Below are 22,547 nucleotides of genomic sequence, written 5' to 3' on the forward strand. Positions count from 1 at the left end.
TTAAGAAGAGTAATTTATTTCCGAACATTCTGCTAAAAAAAACCAAACAAACAAACAAGCAAACAAAAAAAACCTAAAATGCATGCCACAATCCTATAACCAAAGAAGATGTTTCTCAAGTGCCACTCAAATTCATGAATCATACCACATCAATACCAGGAATTAAAGTTCCTGAAAACTAAAATGATGAAATGCTTGAATAGAAGTATTGAGAACATATGCTTGCTTGTCTGGAAAACTACTCCAAATGACAAAAAACAAAAAACCTGCTCAAGAGTTTCCTTTTCTATCATTAAAAATCAAACAAACAAAAAAACCTCATGATATCCCTTATCTGCGAAAAGAAACTAAAGCTTATTTACCATTTAAAAAATATTAAATTTTAAAATTCAGTGTTTCCAAATAGGCTTATAACCTGAAATATAAGTAATGGGAACTATATTAAGTTGACTCAACTATAAAATTGTAACATTGCTGAACTGAAATACAAGTGTCACAAATTTTGTCGCTTGTATGATTTGGGGAGGCAAATATGTTAAAAGAAAGAATGCTTCAGAAAAACATTCAACAATTTACTCAGGCACAGAACAATAGAGGAAAAGAGCGCTGGTGCCGATGTCTCCCATCCTATCCGCTGATTGTTAAGGCCAGTTGGGGCCCATTCACAGACTTAAAACCTGCAGCTGTTCAACATTTGAAACATACAGATGCAACCCCATATTTCACAATGTTTATTAAAAAATAGGATCATCACTAAGAGATGGTCTAATTAGACAGGGTTTTCTGTTTTCATTAAGCTGTAGGTGTCTCAGCTCCAGTGGTAGATTAAGCAGACACTCTTAAGCCTACAAGTGATTTCAGTAACATCAGAGTTGCAAGAAATTTAAAACAAAAAAAAAATTTAAATAAATTACCATCATGTGTCCCAAAGTACCAAATTATTCATTATTATGCACAGAACTAGGTTTCCATTTATTGTACTTACTCCTGATTTTCTTCTGCCACTTCATTTCATTGTAGAGATCTTCTGTTTGCTGGAAAAAGTCATTCACTTTACTTCCTTGTTCATCCCTTTCTGTCGCATTGAACACACGACACTTGGATTCTCGAGTGAGGTATTCACAGATATTGGGGACAGGAAAGACTATTTGTTCCATAGTCCTGTCATGCCGAACAATCTGAAAACATTAATTTGCATTTGTTTTTAGCCTTTTGGACACCTCAGTCTTAGACTAGTTTTTATTTTTAACACAAGCTTACTGATAATAATGTTATGGATGCAGTTAGGAAAAAAATGTGCCAGCTTGAAATAGGTAAAATAGTCCTTTTTTATACCACATTGCATTTTTTTCCTCTTTCCATGAGAAGGTAACTGACTAATACATCATAAGCATTATACTTTGTTATAAATAACAAAAAGTAAAACTTTTCATTCTTTCCGGGTCAGCATTAAACTTTTGTCACCCATTTGTAGTTTTGTGAAGAACATCGGAGAACTAAGACGGTCTTAATTAGCAAGTGATTTGCTAGATGGTCTTAAACACAGCATTTAGTATATTTCTATCTTGTTTTTAGCATGTTCTTCAATAAAAGGGCTGTTGGATAACAAATGGCATATTTGAAACTATGTACGCTGAGTTCTACAGAGGAAAGTGCTTTATGTCATTAAAATGTTCTATTTATGGCAAAACATATTTGTAGGTACAACCCATTTAAGCATATATCCATATGTAAATATTCATCATTTTGAAGCTCCTTTATTTGTTGTTTGTAGTCATTTACCTTTAGACCAAATACAAAACAAAACAAAAAAGGCCAGGCTGAATATTTTCATACGGTTTCACTAGGCAACAAGAGTTTATGTAGCCTAAGTTACTATACATATATATACACACACACAGTACCCAGTACTTGGGAATTAATAAGAGTTGGTCTAACCCAAAAGAGGAATTCCATTTCCCTCTGTCATTGACTAGGCTAGTGGTGGGCATGCGACCTACTTCTAGAAAATAAGGCATAAAGTGAAATCTCCTGGAGGAGCTTCCAGAAAAAATTTTTCTTCCTGGTAAAAGCAGAGAGCCACAGAGACAAAATAACATCAACAACAAAAGTTCTTTTTTTACTTCTACCCTCTTTCTACTTCCTTAGAAGAAAAAGTAATATAAGAGCATAATGCTTGAAACTTTGGTGGCCATTTTGTAACCAGGAAGTGAGATATGACCAGCATGACCAGGAACCTACCAGAAAGATGGGAAGGCCTGTGTGTCTGAAAACATTACTGAGTCACTGTATCAATTCTAGAACTACTGATACATTTAGACTTCCCATAAAATAACAAAATATTTTTATTGCTTAAACAATTATCAGTATAGTATTCTATTAAACTTGTAACTGAAGGTATCCTAAATGATATGTGACATAATCACACTACATACTGGAATAATGTCATAAAACAAACAAAATGAAATTTAGTAGTGGTAATAAAAATTCTTGCACATAGATTAAAAAGATTCACTGTACAAAATAATTGAACATATTTTATATATAGACAACCCTATTTTTAAAAAAGGTCTACTTGGCTGGGCTCGGTGGCTCAGACTGTAATCCCAGCATTTTGGGAGGCTGAGGTGAGAGGACTGCCTAAGCCTACAGGTTCAAGACCAGCCCGGGCAACTTGGTGAGACCTCTTCTCTACAATAAAATGAAAAATTAGCCGGGCATGGTGGTGTGCGCTTACAGTTCTGGCTACTTGGAAGGCTGAGGCAGAAGGATCACTGGAGCCCAGCAGATCAACATTGGAGTGACTGTGAGTGTGCCACGGCACTCCAGCCTGGGTGACAGAGTGAGACACAAACTCAAAAAAAAAAAAAAAAGGTTTACTTAATCCAGCATTGTCAAATATCTAAAAAGTCAGTCTCAGGATGCATGAAAAAAAAATGGAGTCTTGATTATTATAAGCCAGCTATCCAATCCCTTTAGGAAATTTATGTTTGATTCTGGTTATCACATTTTACAAAGAGCAATGACAAACTGGAGGGATTATTGAAGAAAATGGAAATAGGTTAACTGTAAAAAGCTAAGGATGGATATATTTCAATACATTTATTCAACAAATGGTCATTCAGTCCTTAGGTGAAGTGCTTTGGGGAATTCAAAGTGAAAAAACAATATGAACTCCAAACTATAAGAGATTGTAGTTGAGTTATCATGATGGATTTTCCAAATGTTAGAGCCAAGCCATCATGTTGAGAGGAGAAAAATTTTCTAAACAGTGGATAAACATTAAAGTGGGCTAATGTGAACTCTTTATTTAAAAAAAGAAAACTCCTAATTACTAAAGTTGTTTAAAACTGGATCTATTTCCACCTAAAGTAGTGAGATCTCTCTCACAGGAAGAATTTAAAGCCGAAGAAGATCATTACAGGGCATTTCCTCTTGGATAGGCAGCCAAATAGACACAAGAATTTTCCTATTTCCCAGGGTCTTTAAATCTATAACTTGCAACCTATTATCCTCAACACTGTTACTGATTGTGGTTGTGTTCCAGGCACAGGGTTCAGTTCTGGAAATACAAAGATGATCAAGATCAGTCCCTGCCTCAAGAAAAGGACAAATGACACGCATGAAACTCACAATATTCCTATGCGATAACTAACAGAAAGACCAAACACCTGTGGAAACACACATAATGGGATGAACTTAATGAAGGCCTGGAGGAAGGAGGGGAGGCTTCCCTGAGTGTCATATGAGCTGGTTTTAGGATGAGCATGGGATTTGGTTAATGGAAAGAATTTAGATCATCAGCCCAGACCACTCCTTTGAAACATGGATTTTTAAAATCCTACTTCACAGGTGACTTAAAGTCGCCTCAAATTCAACATATCCAAGAATGAACAAATAATTATCTACCTTTTAACTGACAAACTTCATTCTCTCCTAGGATTCCCACATAAGATCTCAACTTCTGTCTGTTTATTCAAGCCAGCAGCCCAACTTCTGTCTGTTTATTTAAACCAGTAGCATCTTAACATGTGCTATCTAACTTGAAACCCAGTCAGCATGTCTATATATATCTCTCTCTACAAATAAATATATAGAGACATATCCATGTAACATGTATCTGTATACATATATATTTTCCAATCCAGTCATATTAAATACCACCATCCCACCTGTTTGCTATTATAATCTAATCTACCTATATTTTCTATCCATTCTCTTTTCTAATACTCTCTCCAAACTGCAACTGGAGTGATTTTTTTGCTTTGGTTTTTGAGTCAGGGTTTCAGTCTCACCAAGGCTGGAATGCAGTGGCATGATCATGGCTCACAGCACTGGGCTCAGGCAATCCTCCCACCTCAGCCTTCTAAGTAGCCGGGACCACAGGCACGTGCCACCACACCTGGCTAATTTTTTTATTTTTTTGGAACGAGGTCTTGCTGTGTTGCCCAGGCTGGTCTCAAATTGCTATGCTTAAGCAGTCCTCCCGCCTCGGTCTCCCAAAGTGCTGGAATTACAGGCAAGAGTCACAGCACCAGGCCCAGAGTGATTTTTGAAAAGAGTGATTTTCTTCCTAGATCCTTTCACACCTTCACTTTATTTTTTTTCTATCTAAAATCCCCAGTCTGAAAGAGAAACTTGTACTTGATCTTTACTGTATTCTTAATGGCAAGCTTTTCTGTGAAATACATCCTGAAATTCCTCAGGTGTACCTAATCATTGTTTTCTCTGTTTCTCCTTGTTTTCCTTTGGCTCTTTGTTTACACACGCACTATACAGTATTATCTTCTATATATGTGAATTGGTGGAGAATAAGTGTCCAGTAAACATTTAATGAATGTGTGTATTTATAGCTAAATCTCTCCTCACTGCCAGGAACCAATAAAACAACCCCAAACAACAGCCCCTGTCTCTCACAGGGATTCACCAAACCTCGCTCCCTGTGCTGTTCTTTCTACCCACTAGTCCCTAGCCTCTTCCGATCTCTTAGCTTTGTATTTGACTTCCGAGATCTTCCTTAGGAACTTTATGGTTTGATGATCTACTTGTATCCATTTATCTAGCTCCCTGGCTTTGCCAGCCTCCCAGTTCCTACACACCCAATGCAGGAAGCAATGTTTTTGCTGCTGGTCCAGTTCATGAGTTCTACTGGATTAAGTCCGATACCAAAGCTCTGATACTATTAATGTTTACAAATGTGAGAAAGAATCCATGCGGTGACACAAGGTAATGATGCTCATTATTCCAGAGGTATGGCAATATAAGCAATACGGTATAGGGATTCCATATCCTGAGAGTACACAGCAGTGATGCCCATCATGCACTCTGCTGAAAACTAAAAAATATCTGCCAAAATGAATGAATGTATGAGTGTAAATTAGGAGTGACAAGCATCGACTACTCTGCTCACTTCTGCCAGATTAGCTCTGCCAACTTGTGTCAAAATGATACCATAGCTGGTAAATGACAGCCAGATGGGTCTCAGAACACATAATGATAAGTCCATTTTGACCTACACCTTCTAAACTGCCACTAGTCATTAAATAATGTCTCATTTATGGGGGTGAAGGAGAGGTCAATTGCCACATACTGAAAATGGAAACTGTTAAACCATTCCAAGCTTATGCTATCAATATGAAATCTTTGTTAGGTCCTTCCATGCTTTCTACGCTTTTGAATACTTAGAGATCTCTATTTTATTAAGCCTTTCACAACTTTTAAAAAGACACTTTTTCTTAAATGATGATTTCTATTATAATAATCCTATCTCTAAAACACCACTGCTCTGCAATAATTGTATCTATGACCAAACAAAACAAAACAAAGCAAAAAACTATGAATTACAACAAGAAAATGTACATATAGTTTTGGTAAAAAAAAAAAAAAGAGAGAGAGACTATTTTGAAAGATGTACACCTCAATTTTTTATAGATCATTCTTCATTCATCAGTTTGTCACTCAATTCTGCTTTATTGTTCTAGGAAAAAAATGGTAAAAATGGTCTAAAATAGAAAGTTAACATATCTTTTCACAGTTGGTACCTTTCAAGAAATAATAGATGGTTACCTCAATCTGTGCAGTGTGGTTGGCATAATACTTCAAGGCTTCATCTCCTTCATCTGGATCTGATCCTGGTTTGAGCATCTGCTGCAATAGTTTATTGTGGCGGGCCAACTGGAGGAGGAAAACAATCAAGATGTTAGGATTTTTTCCCCCCCTTTCCTGGGGTCAAGCTTTGAAATTACTTTGTCCACTTGTACACATAGCTTCACAGTCCTGGGACTAATGGCAATTAGTTATATTTCAGAAAAACATGACTATATTTGAAAGGCATAAATAAGGATCAGCTATCAATATTTGTTGATTAAATATATATCTTCAATAAATATATGATTGCATCAGAAAGAAAAAACATTCAGAGTGATATATAATTGATACTCCCTATAATAAATTTAAGCTACATGCACATATAAAACAACTTCATCAACAGTGCAACAGATCAGTGGGTAGCGAAGCAATACAAAAAGTAGCTTCTTAAACACACATAAATAGGTATCTGTACTTCAGAAGTGTTTCTCTTATGGTGTCTAATTAAAGTTCCACATTAGTAGTTTACACTAAAATCCTACGTTCCTGCATCTTTGTATGTCAAAACTGGTGCTTTATGGGTATAGATTTCAGTTTTATTGGAACTGACACTGGACATTTAAAAAGCAAAAATTTCACTGTTAATTATTTTAAACTGCTGGTGGTAGAAGTAATCCTTCTCTCTCATTTGAATGTATGACATCTGTTGGCTAGTTCTCTCACTTTGTAGATTATTAATACAAATTGCCTTCAGATGTCCCCTTTATGGTTGTTTCGAACAATTCCCAAAAACTTGCAGTGCCTTTAAGCTTCCAAATATTCTATTAATGCTGCAAGTTCCTTGAGGGCTTCCAGTGACAAAGACTCTACTTTTCCTCCTAGCACAGTCCCTGCTTCTGACTCGTGCCAGGCACTATCCTGAGCACGTTAAGTGCATGATCTTATTTGATCCTAAGAAATTCTGGGGGAGGCACTCATTACCATTTTACAGATGAAGAAACTGAGGCACAGAGAGTGAAAGGAACTTGTTTGTGATAACACAGCTAGAAAAGAGTAGTGCACAGGCAGTATGGCTTCAGAGTCAGTATTTTAATCAACATTATAGAGCAATGAACAATAAATAATGGAATCTTTGTACAAATTGTGATGATAAAGAATGGAAATGCATTTTATTTTTTAAAATTTTTATTATAAAGATGTGAGCCCAATTCAGGGTTAGGTATATAAACATTGATCATGCAGGTACCCTTGTTGATGAGGTATGCCCCTCCCTCCCCTAGCAGTTTCCCTCAACTGCCAATCCCATCCCCCCCACACACAGTTTCCCACTAATGCCAATCGCTTTCTTATAGCATTATAATTGTTCAAGACCCGCTTATGAGAGAGAACATATAGAACTCTGTTCGTTTCTGTGATATATCACTGAGTATGATTGACCCCAAATCCATCCAAGTTGCTGCAAAATCCATATATTTATCTTTCTTTATGGCTGCATAGTATTTCATTGTGTATATGTACCACATTTTTTAATCCAGTCCAGTTTCGATGGGCAACATGGTTGGTTCCAGGTTTTTGCTATTGTGAATAGAGCTGCAACAAACATGTGTGCAGGTATCTTTTTTGTAGAATAACTTTAGTTCCTCTGGGTATATTCCCAATAGGGGAATTGCTGCATCATATGGAAGATCAATTTCTAGTTCTTTCAGAAATCACCACATTGTCTTCCAAAGAGGTTGTATTAGTTTGCATTCCCACCAGCAGTGTAGAAGTGTTCCTTTTCCTCCACATCCTTGCCAGCATCTGTTGTTGTTTGTTTTATTAATGATGGCCATTCTTACAGGGGTTAGGTGGTATCTCAATGCGGTTTTGATTTGCAGGAAATACATTTTAAAACAATAATCCAGAACCAAATAAATATTATCCTTGTGATAATTTGGAAAGTTATATATTCATTCCATTGACGTTGCTATACGGAAAATAATTTTTGAAATGTAAACATTAAAGTTGGCTTTTGAGGTTATTTATACATCACTCAAGAAAACCATTTCCTGTTTTATATTTTATTTTTTTGACTAAATGTGAAAAGGATTTGGGGAATATAATGGGATTGCCAGGAAACTTTAGGGGCTCTCCTTTATGCTATGGTCAAAATGAGATCAGTAAGCATGTTTGTGTGTTTTATTCTCTAGTAATGTTCAACTGACTAGGTGCAGGCAGGCATGGAGTAGATAGAGAGTTGTAATTAATGAGACTTGGAGTTTTGGGTGAAGTCAACAACATACAAAAAAATGGGTACATGGAAATTAAGGGTCTATGCCAGGAATTTAACTGTGACCATGAACTCTAAGCTGAATGAAGAAAAAAGTGAAGCCACAGGAATAAGTAGAAGGTGGTAAGATTAATGAATTGAGCTTTCTGATATGGCTTAAAAATAAAAAATGTGTTGGAGTAGGGGGTTTTAGAAGGAAGAGTGGGATACCAGAAATGGAGTTTACTGACAGAGTGCAGACGAAGTGATTAGTAATGACTGGCTTTAGATGAGCCATGTGTCTATCATCTGACTACTTCTCACACCTCTTCCGCTACCCTGGTCCCAGCCATCATCCCTTCTCACTCGGAATACTGCAATAGTCTTTTAACTGGTCTCCCAGCTCCCCCTTGCCTCACGTTAGCACAGGAGCCAGAAGGATCCTTGTGGTCAGATTGCATCTCTGCTCTGCTCAGAACCCTCAGATGGCTGCCATCTCACTGGAAATTGTAACATCGTCTGATGTCTAACCTGATTTCTTTGCCTTTCCTCCTTATAAAGGAGGAAACAGAGAGATAATTCACTGAGACTCTAGGAGTCCTTGCCTACTCAAATGCATAAGCATACATTATTAATTCACCAATTTCTTCATTGATTCAACAAATGTTTATTGAGTTTATTTTATGTATTTGGTTCTGTTTGGGGCTCTGAGAATACAGAGAAGAGTAGGACCAGGCCCTTTTCTTGAGTTAGAGCCACATCCTCACTTGTTAATCTGTTAACTATCTCTCCATATAAGAAAGTAAGTTTTTATTCTTATGGAACATGGATTTTCATTTGTTTTGTTCACTGATATATGTCCAGTGCTTGGAACAGTGTCTGGCACATAGTAATTACTCAATATGTATCTGTATAATCATTTGAATTTAACTGTTAGAACTATTTAAATCTTTTTTTTTTTTTTTGAGTTGGAGTCTCACTCTGTCGCCCAGACTGGAGTGCAGTGGCCGCTCCCGGCCACCGCAGCCTCGACCTGCTGGGCTCCGGCGATCCTTCCGCCTCAGCCTTCCGCGTAGCCGGAATTACAGGCGCACGCTACCACGCCCGGCTGATTTTTTAAAATTTATTGTAGAGATGAGGTCTTGCTGCCCAGGCAGGTCTTGAACCCGCGGGCTCAGGCATTCTAGTCACCTCAGCCTCCCAAAGGTACGGGATTACAGGCTGAGCCACCGAACCCGGCTTATTTAAATCTTAAATAATTGATAGCTTCCCAAGATGAGCTATTAATCTGAATAATTTCTCATCAATTTACTTATCAAAAAGCTTTTACTTCTTCATAGTCACTTTGTAGGGTCAAAAATTACTACAAGTGATTTTAAAAATGGATTATGCTATTTCATGTGACATAATTCATAGTGAACAAACCTATAAAAATAATATTCAGTTACTATGTCTTGCCTAACAGAAACATTAGGACCTCTCTCTTCCTTGTAATTTTAATGAGATGATTCTGCATTTATCTCGTTTTATGGCAAAGAAGAGGCATTCTAAAAGACAAATATACTAAGTAAACTAAACTAAAAAAGGTATTGACTCTAACACTATTATAGCAGGGGACTGGAATATCCCAATAACAGCCCTTATATAGATCATCGAGGCAAAAAATCAACAAGGAGATCCAGAACCTAAACTTGACACTCGACCAAATGAACTTAACAGATACCTACAGATTATTCTACCCAACAACCACAGAATATACATTCTACTCAACACCACAAGGAATGTACTCCAAGATCAATCACATCCTTGGTCATAAATCAAGCATAAACAAATTCCATATTGCCATGCACATTTGCAGACCACAGAATAAAAATAGATATCAACACCAACAAAATTTCTCCAAAGTCCACAAAGACATGAACACTAAACTGCATGATTCTGAACAACTACTGGGTCAACACTGAAATCAAAGCAGAAATTAAAAGATCCTGGAAACAAATGAAAATGAAGAAACATCTTACCAAAACCTCTAGGATGCCATGAAAACAGTTCTAAGAGGGGAATTAATATCTCTACGAGCACGCATCAAGAAAACGAAAAGATCACAAGTGGGGGCCTAGCAAATCACCTAAGGGAACTGGAAAGAAAAGACCACCAAAACCCTAACTTTAGCAGAAGCATCCAAATCACCAAAATAAGAGCCCAAATATGGGAAATAGAAGACAAAAATATCATAGAAAACATCAACAAAACAAAAAGCTAGTTCTTTGAAAGAATTAACAAGACTAATGAACCCCTAGTAAGAATGACCAAGAAAAAGAGAGAAAAAGTCCAAATGAATGCAATCAGAAATACAAAAGATCAAATCACAACTGACCCTGAAGCAATACAAAAGATTATCAGAGATCACTATGTACACCTATATGGAAACAGACTTGATAACCTAAATGAAATGGAGGACTTTCTGACATCACACAACCTCCCCAGGTTGAAACCAGAAGACACTGAGACATTAAATAGACCAGGAAATTGACTTTGTCATAAGAAAACTACCTACAAAAAAAAAAGTCCTGGACCAGATGGCTTTCCAGCAGAATTATACAAAACATACAAGGGGGAGCTGATACCCATCCTATTGAAAATATTCCAGGCAATTGAGAAAGATGGAATTCTCCCCAAATCATTTTACGAAGCTAACATCACACTGATACCCAAACCAGGTAAAGATTCAACAAAACAAAAGAACTACAGGCCAATATTCCTTATGAGTATAGATGCAAAAATCCTCAACAAGATTCTAGCAAATCGGATCCAAAAACACGTCTCAAAAATCATTCGCCATGACCAAGTAGGCTTCATCCCCAGGAGGCAAGGCTGGTTCAATATTCGCACGACTATAAATGTAATTAAATATATCAACAGATGTAAAAACAAGAACCACATGATTATCTCATTAGATGCAGAAAAAGCTTTTGATAAAATACAGCATCTCTTCTTGATAAAAACCATCAAACACCTAGGTATAGGAGGAACATACCTCAAAATAGTTAGTGCCATTTACGATAAACCCACAGCTAACATATTGCTAAATGGACAGAAACTGGAAACATTTCCCCTGAAAACTGGAACAAGACATTGTTAAAAAGTCCGTCCTACCAAAGGCAATCTACAGATTCAACCCAATACCCATTAAGCTACCAACATCATTTTTCTCAGACCTGGAAATGACAATACAGAAATTCATATGGAAACATAAACAGCCACAAATAGCTAAAATAATCCTTAGCAAAAGAAACAAAGCAGGAGGTATCACACTTCCAGACTTCAAACTTTACTATAAGGCTACAGTAATCAAAATAGCCTAGTATTGGCACAAGAACAGGCATATAGACCAATGGAACAGGATAGAGATTCCAGAAGCAAAGCCTCAATTTCTCAACCAACTCATCTTTGAAAAAGTCTCCAACAACAACCACTAGGGAGAGGAGAACCTATTCAGTAAATGGTGTTGGGAAAATTGTCTGATTACATGCAACGATTGAAACGGGATTCCTACCTAACACCATACACAAAAATTAACTCTAAATGGATCAAAGACCTAAACATAAAACCTCAAACTATAAGAATCTTAGAAACCACAGGAGACACCGTTATAGAAATTAGAACTGGCAACCAATTCCTGATCAGAACCTAAATGCCCATATCTTAAGAAATAAGATAGACAAGTGGAACCTCATCAAACTAACGAGCTTCTGCAAAGCAGAAGAAACCACCAGAAGAGCAGGGAGACAGCCTACAGAATGGGAAAAAATATTTGCCAACTGTAAATCTGACAAAGGCCTAACTTCTAGGATCTACAAGGAACTCAAACACACTGAAAGGAAAAAAACAAACAGCCCTATTAAAAAGTGGGCAAAAGACATGAATAGACACTTCTCAAAAGAAGATATACGGGCAGCCAATAGATGCATGAAAAAGTGCTCAGCCTCACTCATCATCAGAGAAATGCAAATCAAAACCACATTGAGATACCACCTAACCCCAGTAAGAATGGCCATCATCAATAAAACAAACAAGAGATGCTGATGAGGATGAGAAGAAGGAACCCTTCTATACTGCTGGTGAGAATGCAAACTAGTGCAACCTCTTTGGAAGACAGTGTGGTGATTTCTGAAATACCTAGACATTGATCTTCCATATGACTCAGCAATTACCCTATTGGGAATATACCTGGAGGAACTCAAATCATTCTACAAAAAAGATACCTGCACACGTATGTTTGTTGTAGCTCTATTCACAATAGCAAAAACATGAAACCAACCATGCTGTCCATCGAAGCTGGACTGGATAAAAAAATGTGGTACATATACACAATGGAATATTATGCAGACATAAAGAAGGACATATGGACTTCACAGCAACTTGGATGGATTTAGAGTCAATCATACTCAGTGATCTATCACAGAAACAAAGAACAGAGTACCATATGTTTTCACTCATAAGTGGACCTTGAACAATTATCATAATACTATGAGAAGGGGATTGGCAGTAGTGGGAGGGAGATGGGACGGCAGTTCAAGGAAACTGCCAGGGGAGGGAGAGGCACACCTCATCAACAACGGTACCTGCATAATCAACATTTGTATGCCTAACCCTGAATTTGTACTCCATATCTTTATAATAATAAAAAAAGACAAATATAAAAGTGAAACACCTAGGATTCTCTTCACATGTCCAAATGTTAGAACAATATTTTCATTCATGATTCATTCATGGTCTATACAAATCTTGGAAAATTTAAAATACGTATTTTAAGAAAAAAATATTGAAATATTTTATTTCTACAAATACTGAACTTGTTCCATCATCTGATTTCTTTGCCCTTCCTCTTTATAGAAGAGGAAACAGAGAGATAATTCACTGAGACTTGCCTACTTACATGCAAGAATGTATGTAACTAACAATAAAAACAAAATAGAGATAATTGTACCATTTTTTCTACCTGCTCATTTTTTATATTCTTTGTAACTGAGGGCCTTTCCTGACTAAACAGGCTTGTTTGTTCTTCCCTGTTCTGTGTTCAGGCTTGTTTGTTCTTCCCTGTTCTGTGTACAGTATGAAATTTCTCATACTGTGTCTTAGTAACTAATAATTCTCTCCAGTGGGCTGTGACATCCTCAAAGGAAGGTCTAACCTTACTCATATCTGTAATCTCAGAGCCAAAAAAAGACTGGTACATAAAATAAATGACTCAATAAATGTTTGTTAAATCATTGAAAAATGGGTTAATTAGTTACATACATTCATGCATGTAAGTAGGCAAGGACTCTTAAGTCTCAGTGAATTATCTTTCTATTTCCTCTTCTATAAAGAGGAAGGGGAAAGAAATCAGATGATGGAACAAGTTCCAGTATTTGTAGACATAAAATATTTCAATATTTTTTCTTATTTTATAGCTATATATGTACTCATGTGTACCTCTGGTAGAGCATAAGCTATTTGGAGGAAGGAACTGGGTACTCAATAATTGCTTAATGGACCCCTATATGGTAAGGTAAGGACAGTAACACTATTTTTTTTTTTTGAGTTGGAGTCTCACTCTGTTGCCCAGACTGGAGTGCAGTGGCTGCTCCCGGCCACCGCAGCCTTGACCTGCTGGGCTCCAGCAATACTTCTGCCTCAGCCTTCCGAGTAACCGGAATTACAGGTGCGCGCTACCATGCTCAGCTAATTTTTTGATTTATTGTAGAGATGAGGTCTCGCCTGCCCGGGCGGGTCTCGAACCCACGGGCTCAGGCAATCAACTCACCTCAACCTCCCAAAGGCACAGGATTACAGGCTGAGCCACCAAGCCTGGCTGACAGTAACACTATTATACAGATAAAATAAAATACAAAATTAAGGACTATCTCAATAGTTCTGGAATGCATGAAAATGGAATCAATATGAAGCTTTCTTGGTCCAAATTCACAGTTTACTAAAAGCACAATGTCTCAGAGACAAATTAAAAACTGCATAGTTTTTAAAAGAGTTCATTCACTATATACGCAATTTGATTAAAAATATTCTATAAAATGACAGCACTGCCAACTAAAGACATGCAGTTGTCTTCATGATGGGATTTTAGCCACATTTTGTCTATTATACCCTTAGATATGCCATGTAACTTATTATATGACATTTTAAACAAGCTCAGCTTTGGTAACCAAAGATAAAAACATTTGGTAAGTTTCAAGCACATCTGTGGAGAGTTGCCACAGTAAGAAATCTAATTTAAAACCTAATTAAAAAACCTAAAACAACTGATGAAGATATTCAAAGACAGCCATCTTATGATATCCAACATTACTACTGACAGAGATGCTCCTTATGGGACTTGAAATTAGCTGATGTCACTCTAAAACACGGTCCAGAAAACCAACCAACAATCAATATTAGTAATAATGAAAGTCTCAACCCGGGTAACTGCACTGAATGTTAAAAGGGAGTGACGTCATGGGTGACAAACCTCTGGGTCCTAGAAATACTTGTAATCTACAACAATCTTTTAAAATTTAAATTAAATTACATTTAATTTAATTTTTTGAGTCAATCTCACACTGTCACCCAGGCTGGAATGCAGAGGCCATCACAGCTACCTGTACCCTCGACCTCCTGGGCTCAAGTGATCCTTATGCCTCAGCCTCCCAAGTAGCCAGGCCTACAGGCATGTGCCACTAAGCTCGGCTAATTTTTTGATTTTTTTATAGAGGCTAGATCTTGCTCAGTTGTTTAGGCTGGTCTCAAACACCAGGGCTCAAGTGATTCTCTCACCTCAGCCTCCCAAAGTACTGGGATTACAAGTGTGAGCCACTGTACCTGGCCCCACAACAATCTTTACGAGACAAAATATTATTTTATATATGGTGTGGAAAAGGTATCTACCTACTCGATATGTGGTTTCAAAGGAATTTTACAAATAAAGAATGCATATCAGGTCATTATTACAAATAGGAAAACCAGGCCTGAGATCATTTATGCCATGTCATAATATTAAAGTTTTACAACAAAATGTAATGTAATACATGAGCAGATGTAATATATATATATATGTATGTATGTATATATATATATATGAAAGGGAACCATAGCATTGGTGGATAGTTAGACTTATGAAATAATAAAGACACATCACCCACAGGGAAAGTCTACCAAGAAGGGGTAGGGATTCTTTACTATGTGTTTGAGAAAAAGAAAAAAAAATCATACACCTCATTATCAATCATAACAAATTTATAATTTAGTTAAACACAGATGCAGCACTAAACAGGAATAAAAACATTTATGTGTATATATTCTTAAAATACAGATACATAAGTACAAACCTTATACACAAATACATATAACCTGCAACAGGGTCTTTGAGCAACACCGTGTATTTTTTGAATCCAAGATTGGGGCATAAAGATAACAGACTTGGGCTTTCATTTTTAGTGGCATCTTTTGTGAAAGCATTTCACATTTATCTTCTAATCATTAGGATTTTAATGTTCAGTTCAGTTTGAGTCCAAATAAGGATGGAGTTAAAAAAAAAAAATCAAGAAATTGTACTTCAATGATATTCAACAATAATTATCCTTTGGTACTTTTCATTTGTGTGTGTGTGTGTGTGTGTGTGTGTGTGTGTGTTTTCTTTTTTCTGTGTGTGTGTGTGTGTGTGTGTATGAATTCTACTTTTATTAATTGGTAAAACTGTGACACAGCAATAGGCTTTCCCAAGATCACAGAGTGAGCTGGAGCCTGAAGTCAGAATAATTGCCTTGTATGTTCAGATTAATAATTGCACAGTGCCTTCATACCAAACACTGCTCCTATTTGAAAAAGAGAGAAATCAGCAGAAAGGAGCATAAACTAATGTTTTGCCTATTCTAACTTGTAAAATATGGAAGACTTCTGTTTTCAAAACATCTAATTTTTTTTCCTCTGATTTTGTGATCCTGTTAAATTTGAAGCACATTTCTAGCTACTGTGGGATTAGAGAGAGAAGTTAGAGTCATTTACTTCTTTTAAGCAACCTACCTCTAGTTGGAGGAATTAAAATAATGATAGAAATGTAAGTGCTACGAGGAAAAATAAGGTCAGAATTACAAGGAAGCGCCTTTAATTTGATGGCATTGGGGGGAAAATCACATAAGAAGAACAGTTGACAAAGGTTTTAAAGGATGGATACATCCCGAGGTAAAAGGAGGAAGAAAGGATTGCATAAGGATGAGTTCTACATAGAGGGATCTTGTGAGCCAGGTCATGGAAGATGGGCAATGAGAGACAAAATTAGGAGGGGAATTTGGAGCCACACTGAATGCCTGTTGTGGGCTGAACTGTGCCCACACCAAACCAAAATGACATATATGTTCAAATTCTAACTTCTGATACCCGTGCATGTCATCTTATTCAGAAACAAGGTCTTTGCAGGCATAATGAAGTTGAATGAGATCATACTGGATTAGGGTGGATCTTCATTCAATGACTATTGTCTTCATAAGAAAATGGAAATAAGGGCAGTCAGACACACAAAGAGAAGACCATTTAATGACACAGGAGAGACTGGAGTGATATAAGTCAAGAGTTGCCAAGAATCGCTGACAAACACCAGAAACCAGGAAGAGGCAGGGAAAGATCTGCCTGTAGAGTCTTCAGAGAGAGCATGGCCCTACTGACACCTTAACTTAGGACTTCTAGCCCCCAGAATCATGAGACAATAAATGCCTGCTTGTTGTGAGCTTCCAAGTTGGTGGTAATTTGTTATGGCAGCTCTAGGAAGTTAATATAAATGTGAACCATAAAGACATTGTTTCCTTAACTGTGGGAAGCTAAGCTGAGATTTTCTTAACCATTCTTTTCCCTTCCACTAAAAAGGAATTTGGGCATCAGAGAGGATCCACTTGGGAATGGTGTCATCTGTCTAGAGCTGCTCTCAGTCCTGTGAGGTTCTTCATAAAGAACATAGCCCAAAGATGAAATAACTATTTTTCCAGAATATTGATGCCAGAATTATTATTCTGTTAGGAGTGGGGTCAAAGTCAAGTTAGAAAGAAGAAAAGACTTTCTCACAGGAGAATAAACTGTGTGGTTTCAGTAAGAAAATATTCACTATGGCAGGCAGTGTTTGCACTCAGACACTTTAGAAGAAAATCATCTTCAGGCCTTCCAAGTTGAGAAAAGCACATCGGCTCCACTTCAGCCAGCAGATTCTAGGCGGCAGGAAACAGCCAGTAATATTCAGTGCAAGTCTGAGGCTGAATAATCCATGAGACATGCAAAGGGCAGCAAGCACTCTTTTCTCAAGGGGGAAATTCTAGTTTCCCCAAGGAGAGGAGTGGAGTGAAGCAGGAGAGAAAATGGGGAAGAGTATTATGGACAGGCTGTGGGAAGGGGGTGAAAGCACTGATGCCCCACCAAAGAGCACAATGGAATGAATTACTTGGAAAAAGTAGTAAATTTCAGTCTTTCTTAAAAAATTAATTCTTGTCCCTTTTTTCTTTCCCATATACCCTAGTCAAACGCAGTAGTCCATATTGTCTTGAGCAGATTTGGGGCTATAACTGGAATGGAAAAAGAAAGAATGTTCGTTTGTGAACTTCCAAATCAGGCTATAGAGAATCAAAAGACAGCACGGTCAAGAGGAAAACGTGCCAATGGGCAGGTAAGCAAAGAGAGGGGTGATCATTCTGAGGAATATGGCTTGACAAACCTGGGAAAGAGACATTACAAATTCCTGGATACCTTGCAAGATAGCAGTGAAGGATTTGTGAACTCCCAGCCCAAAGGACCACAGACCTAAGGAAAGCATGCCATCTCAAGATCGCTTTCTCCCATCTTTTTCTCTCTGTCTCTGTCTCTGTCTCTCTCTCTCTCTCTCTGTCTCTCTCTCTCTCTCTCTCTCTCTCTCTCACACACACACACACACACACACACACATACACATACACATACACATACACACACACGGAACTGGTCCTTTCCCTCTCCCGCAGCAGAATTAAAGGAGGGACCCTAGAATGCCAATATCGCTCTACACTATAGCTTCTTTACACAAGGAGATTAAAAGACATTGAGTTGTATTATCTAATAGCTAAAATAAATGCACTATGATCCTTAGAGATCAGTTAATTATTTCCATTATGATGAATCCCAAACTAAGACAAAGATAGGCGCAAAACAACAAGAAATTGGCCAGAATTTAAAAATGAAACCACTCCTAAATTTCAGATGACCTAGGCTCCTATTCATTAGGGTCTGTTTTAAATTATGGTAAAATCTGTTAAAGACCTTAGTGATTATAGAAATGGCTTATGATAGATCACCCCTCGAAGCAGGGCAACATAGCAGAGAAGAAACAAAGAAAAGGCCCCCCAAAACCCAATACTTTTAGAATGATTTAACGACATTTTTAGTAAGTAAGGTATCTTTGCACTATGGTTTTGTTTTTTGGTTTTTGGGTTTTTTCTGAGTTGGAATCTCACTCTGTCGCCCAGAATGGAGTGCAGTGGCCGCTCCTGGCCACCGCAGCCTCGACCTGCTGGGCTCCGGCGATCCTTCTGCCTCAGCCTTCCGAGTAGCCGGAATTACAGGCGCGTGCTACCATGCCCGGCTGATTTTTTGATTTACCGTAGAGATGAGGTCTTGCCAAGTTGCCCAGGCGGGTCTCGAACCCACGGGCTCAGGCAATCCACCACCTCAGTCTCCAAAAGTGCGGGATTACAGGCTGAGCCACTATGGTTTTGACATAAAGTATTGTGATGATGAAGCTAGCTACGAATTGCTAATACTCATCCTAATAGAAATAGTTCTCAAAATGTGGTTCCTGGGAGCATATTAGAAACGCAAATTCTCAGGTCCTACCTCAGACCTCCTGAATCAGAAACTCTGGGGGATGATCCCAACAATATATTTTAAAAAGGCTTCAAGTGATTTCAAACCTGCTAACATTTGTGAAACACTGTCCTAATTTAGAGTAGATGTTAACACCACAAATAAGTCCTATTCTTGACTGAAAAACCCACCAGGTTTTTTTAAAGCTAAAATGAAACATAAAAGAATTAAGTGTTTTTAAGGAAGCTTTTTCCTTTGAAAGGATACAAGAAAAATGTAAACATTTAGATACTGTTAACAACAGGAAATTTACTGAACACATTTTTTAAAAATTGGGAGTTGGGATCAGACGTATATAATACATTCAATTTAGCCAGGCTCGGTGACTCAGCCTGTAATCCTGCGCTTTTGGGAGGCTGAGATGAGTGGACTGCCTGAGCCCGCGGGTTGGAGACCCGCCTGGGCAACTTGGCGAGACCTCATCTCTACAATAAATCAAAAAAAAAACAAAACATTGCCGGGCGTGGTAACGCACGCCCGTAGTTCCAGCTACTTGGAAGGCTGAGGCGGAAGGATCGCCGGAGCCCAGCAGGTCGAGGCTGCGGTGGCCGGGAGCGGGCACTGCACTCCAGTCTGGGCGACACAGTGAGACTCCAACTCAAAAAAAAAAAAAAATACATTCAACTTAATTTTTAAAAACTAGTTATTTATCACTCATAACTTCTAATTGCTGAGCTCACTTTGCTCCTTTAAAAAGATTTCCATTCTGCTATGGTTTGACTGTGTCCCCGAGAATGTGTGTGCTGAAAATTTGATTCCTGGTGTAGCCCAGTGATGTTGGTACAGTGGTTAATCAGGCTGAATGTAAAAGCCACTTAGATTTAAAAGTGCACATTTTTTTCTCCTTCCCTTCCCTTCTCCTTCCCTCTCAGGTAGGGCCTCTGAGAGATGATTAGGTAGTTAAGGAGGATTAACATCACTCTCCAGGGACTAGGTTAATTCTCAGAGAAAAGGAGTGAATTCTCACTATGGAGGGACTGGATTAGGTACCTTGAAAACAGGCTGTTATAAAGCAAGGCTGTCTTGTAATTTGCCCATTAGCACACGTCTGATTTATTTCCCTTCCCACCACGTTATGATACAACACGAGGTCCTCCCCCCTCCCTCCCCAGAAGCTGAGCAGATGTGACCACTCAATCTTGGACTTCCCAGTCATCAGATAAACTTCTTCCCTTTGTAGATTACCCAGTCTCAGGTATTTTGTTATGACAACAGAAAATGGACTAAGACAAATACTAAAATGGTAAAAATTATGAAAATTATTTTAATTCCAGGAGGCTTATGTAGCTATATAACAAATATATTAATTTATAAAGTTAGTTTATAAATTTATTTTCATGAAAAGAAATGAACAAAATTATATTCTAAAACAGTTTTTCCTACAATTATTAAAACAAATTTATTCTTTAGTTCAATTTTTCAACTAAAACAGGTTAATTTCACCTTGAACATTCAATGTAATACTATAAGAAAATGACTGACAGTACTGGGAAACTATGGTGGGGAGGAGGATGGGATTAACAGTGGCAAATATCTGTCTGAGGATGGGGAAACACCCTTATCAACAGGGCGCCTGAATGAAACGTGATTGTACATCTAACCCTTAACTGTACCCCACAAAATCATAATAAAAAATATTGTTTAAAAAATAAATAAATAAAACAGGTTAATTTCTACTATTTTTACCTCAATACTACTTCAATACTTCAGAAGTTATTTAATATTTTATAAAAATATATCACTTTAAAGGAAAATAATCATTTTATATTTTTCATGCAAAACTTAATGAAGTATAATTCTTAATTGCTTCTGATAAATGTAAGAATATATGCTGATATTTTCTGAATGACTAAAACTACATGAAACTAACTACTATATATGTAGGTCACCTTATCTGAAATCAGTATTTCACAAAAATATTCCAAATGAATTATTATTGCAGTGTCCTATTCAAAAGAGTTAAAATATTTCAGGATGAGAAAGCAAGAAAAGAAACAAATTCTACATGTTAAGTGGGGATATCTAAAACATACATAAACACTAATAAGGAAAAAAGGCAGCAAGTGATTTCTGGGAAAACCTGAAATTATATTAACTTGTAGTTTTTGCTTTGGTTATATAGAATTGATGGAAGAGAGACATTTCTTCAACCTTGATGTAACTAAATGCAAGTCTTTGAAATTTCTGGGTCTCACTATTCTAATACAGGAAATAATATATTTTCTTCAGATCTAGAGATGAGAGGATAGTATTATTTGAGTTGCTTCTCCAAATATTCAGAAAAAAATGTGCTGGGTATTTCCCATCCATGTCCCTTCCTGCATGATTTTTCAAATGTGGTTTGGGAAATACTAGCAGAACACACAAGAGACTTTCTTCATGATAATTCAGATAATATGTGAGTGTGAAACATCCTTTATTCAATTTCAGTGTGTCCTCCATCCAGTATATAAGCCCCAAGAAGGACAGGGATTTGTTTTGCTCACTGCTGTATCCATGGATCTAGAACAGTGTCTGGTACAGAACAGTTGCTTAATACATATTTATTGGATAGGTGGATGGATGAATTAATGAATAGTATAGAGTATTTTTTTGTTTGTTTACTTGTTAGTTCAATTTTTAATAACATATATGTTTAATTTTCCCCAAAAATGGCTTTTTGAAAATGAATTACAATACTGTTACAGGCTAAAAATCAAGAGTTGTTCATTTATGATAAAGAAATAACACCTGTTAGAATAATAGAAACTTGTCTTTATTTTACAGTGGTTAATCAGGCTAAATGTAAAGGCCACTTAGATTTAAAACTGCACATTTTTTTTCTCCTTCCCTTGCATTGCCCTTGTCCTTGGAATACAATCCCCCTCCTTTCCTCTGTTTGGCCTTTCTCAATTCATTTGTTCATCTTATTTAGAAATCACTAAAACTCAAAGAAAACATCCACCCAGCACCAGCCCTCTGTTATCCAAGAAATGTGGAGAAGTTGTATGTGCCTTGAAGAAGCAGCTACAGTTCTAGAAAAGAATCTCCTAGACTTTTTTGAACTCTTAAATCTCTTAAGAATGTTAATCGCCGGGCTCGGTGGCTCAGTCTGTAATTCCGCGCCTTTGGGAGGCTGAGGTGAGTGGATTGCCTGAGCCCGCGGGTTCGAGACCCACCTGGGCAGCGAGACCTCATCTCTACAATAAATAAAAAAAAAAATCAGCCGGGCATGGTAGCGCATGCCTGTAATTCCGGCTACTTGGAAGGCTGAGGCGGAAAGATCGCCGGAGCCCAGCAGGTCGAGGATGTGGTGGCTGGG

At 37.4% G+C, this 22,547-nt stretch overlaps 1 protein-coding gene across 1 annotated transcript in view; it reads right to left on the reverse strand.

The window, feature by feature from the left end:
• The window catches only part of ITPR2 (inositol 1,4,5-trisphosphate receptor type 2), a 496,128-nt gene that overhangs the window by 93,453 nt on the left and 380,128 nt on the right, over positions 1–22,547 (reverse strand). Inside the window, exons 46-47 of the mRNA XM_008058785.2 lie at positions 6,067–6,174; positions 986–1,178 (exon numbers count right to left, since the gene is read on the reverse strand). Of these exons, the coding sequence (XP_008056976.1) occupies positions 986–1,178; positions 6,067–6,174 (301 nt within the window). The remainder of the gene's footprint in view (positions 1–985; positions 1,179–6,066; positions 6,175–22,547) is intronic.

The sequence above is a fragment of the Carlito syrichta genome, unplaced genomic scaffold (genome assembly GCF_000164805.1).
Source record: "Carlito syrichta isolate Samal-C Ts95f unplaced genomic scaffold, Tarsius_syrichta-2.0.1 Scaffold303626, whole genome shotgun sequence".
Classification (NCBI taxonomy): Eukaryota; Metazoa; Chordata; class Mammalia; order Primates; family Tarsiidae; genus Carlito; species Carlito syrichta.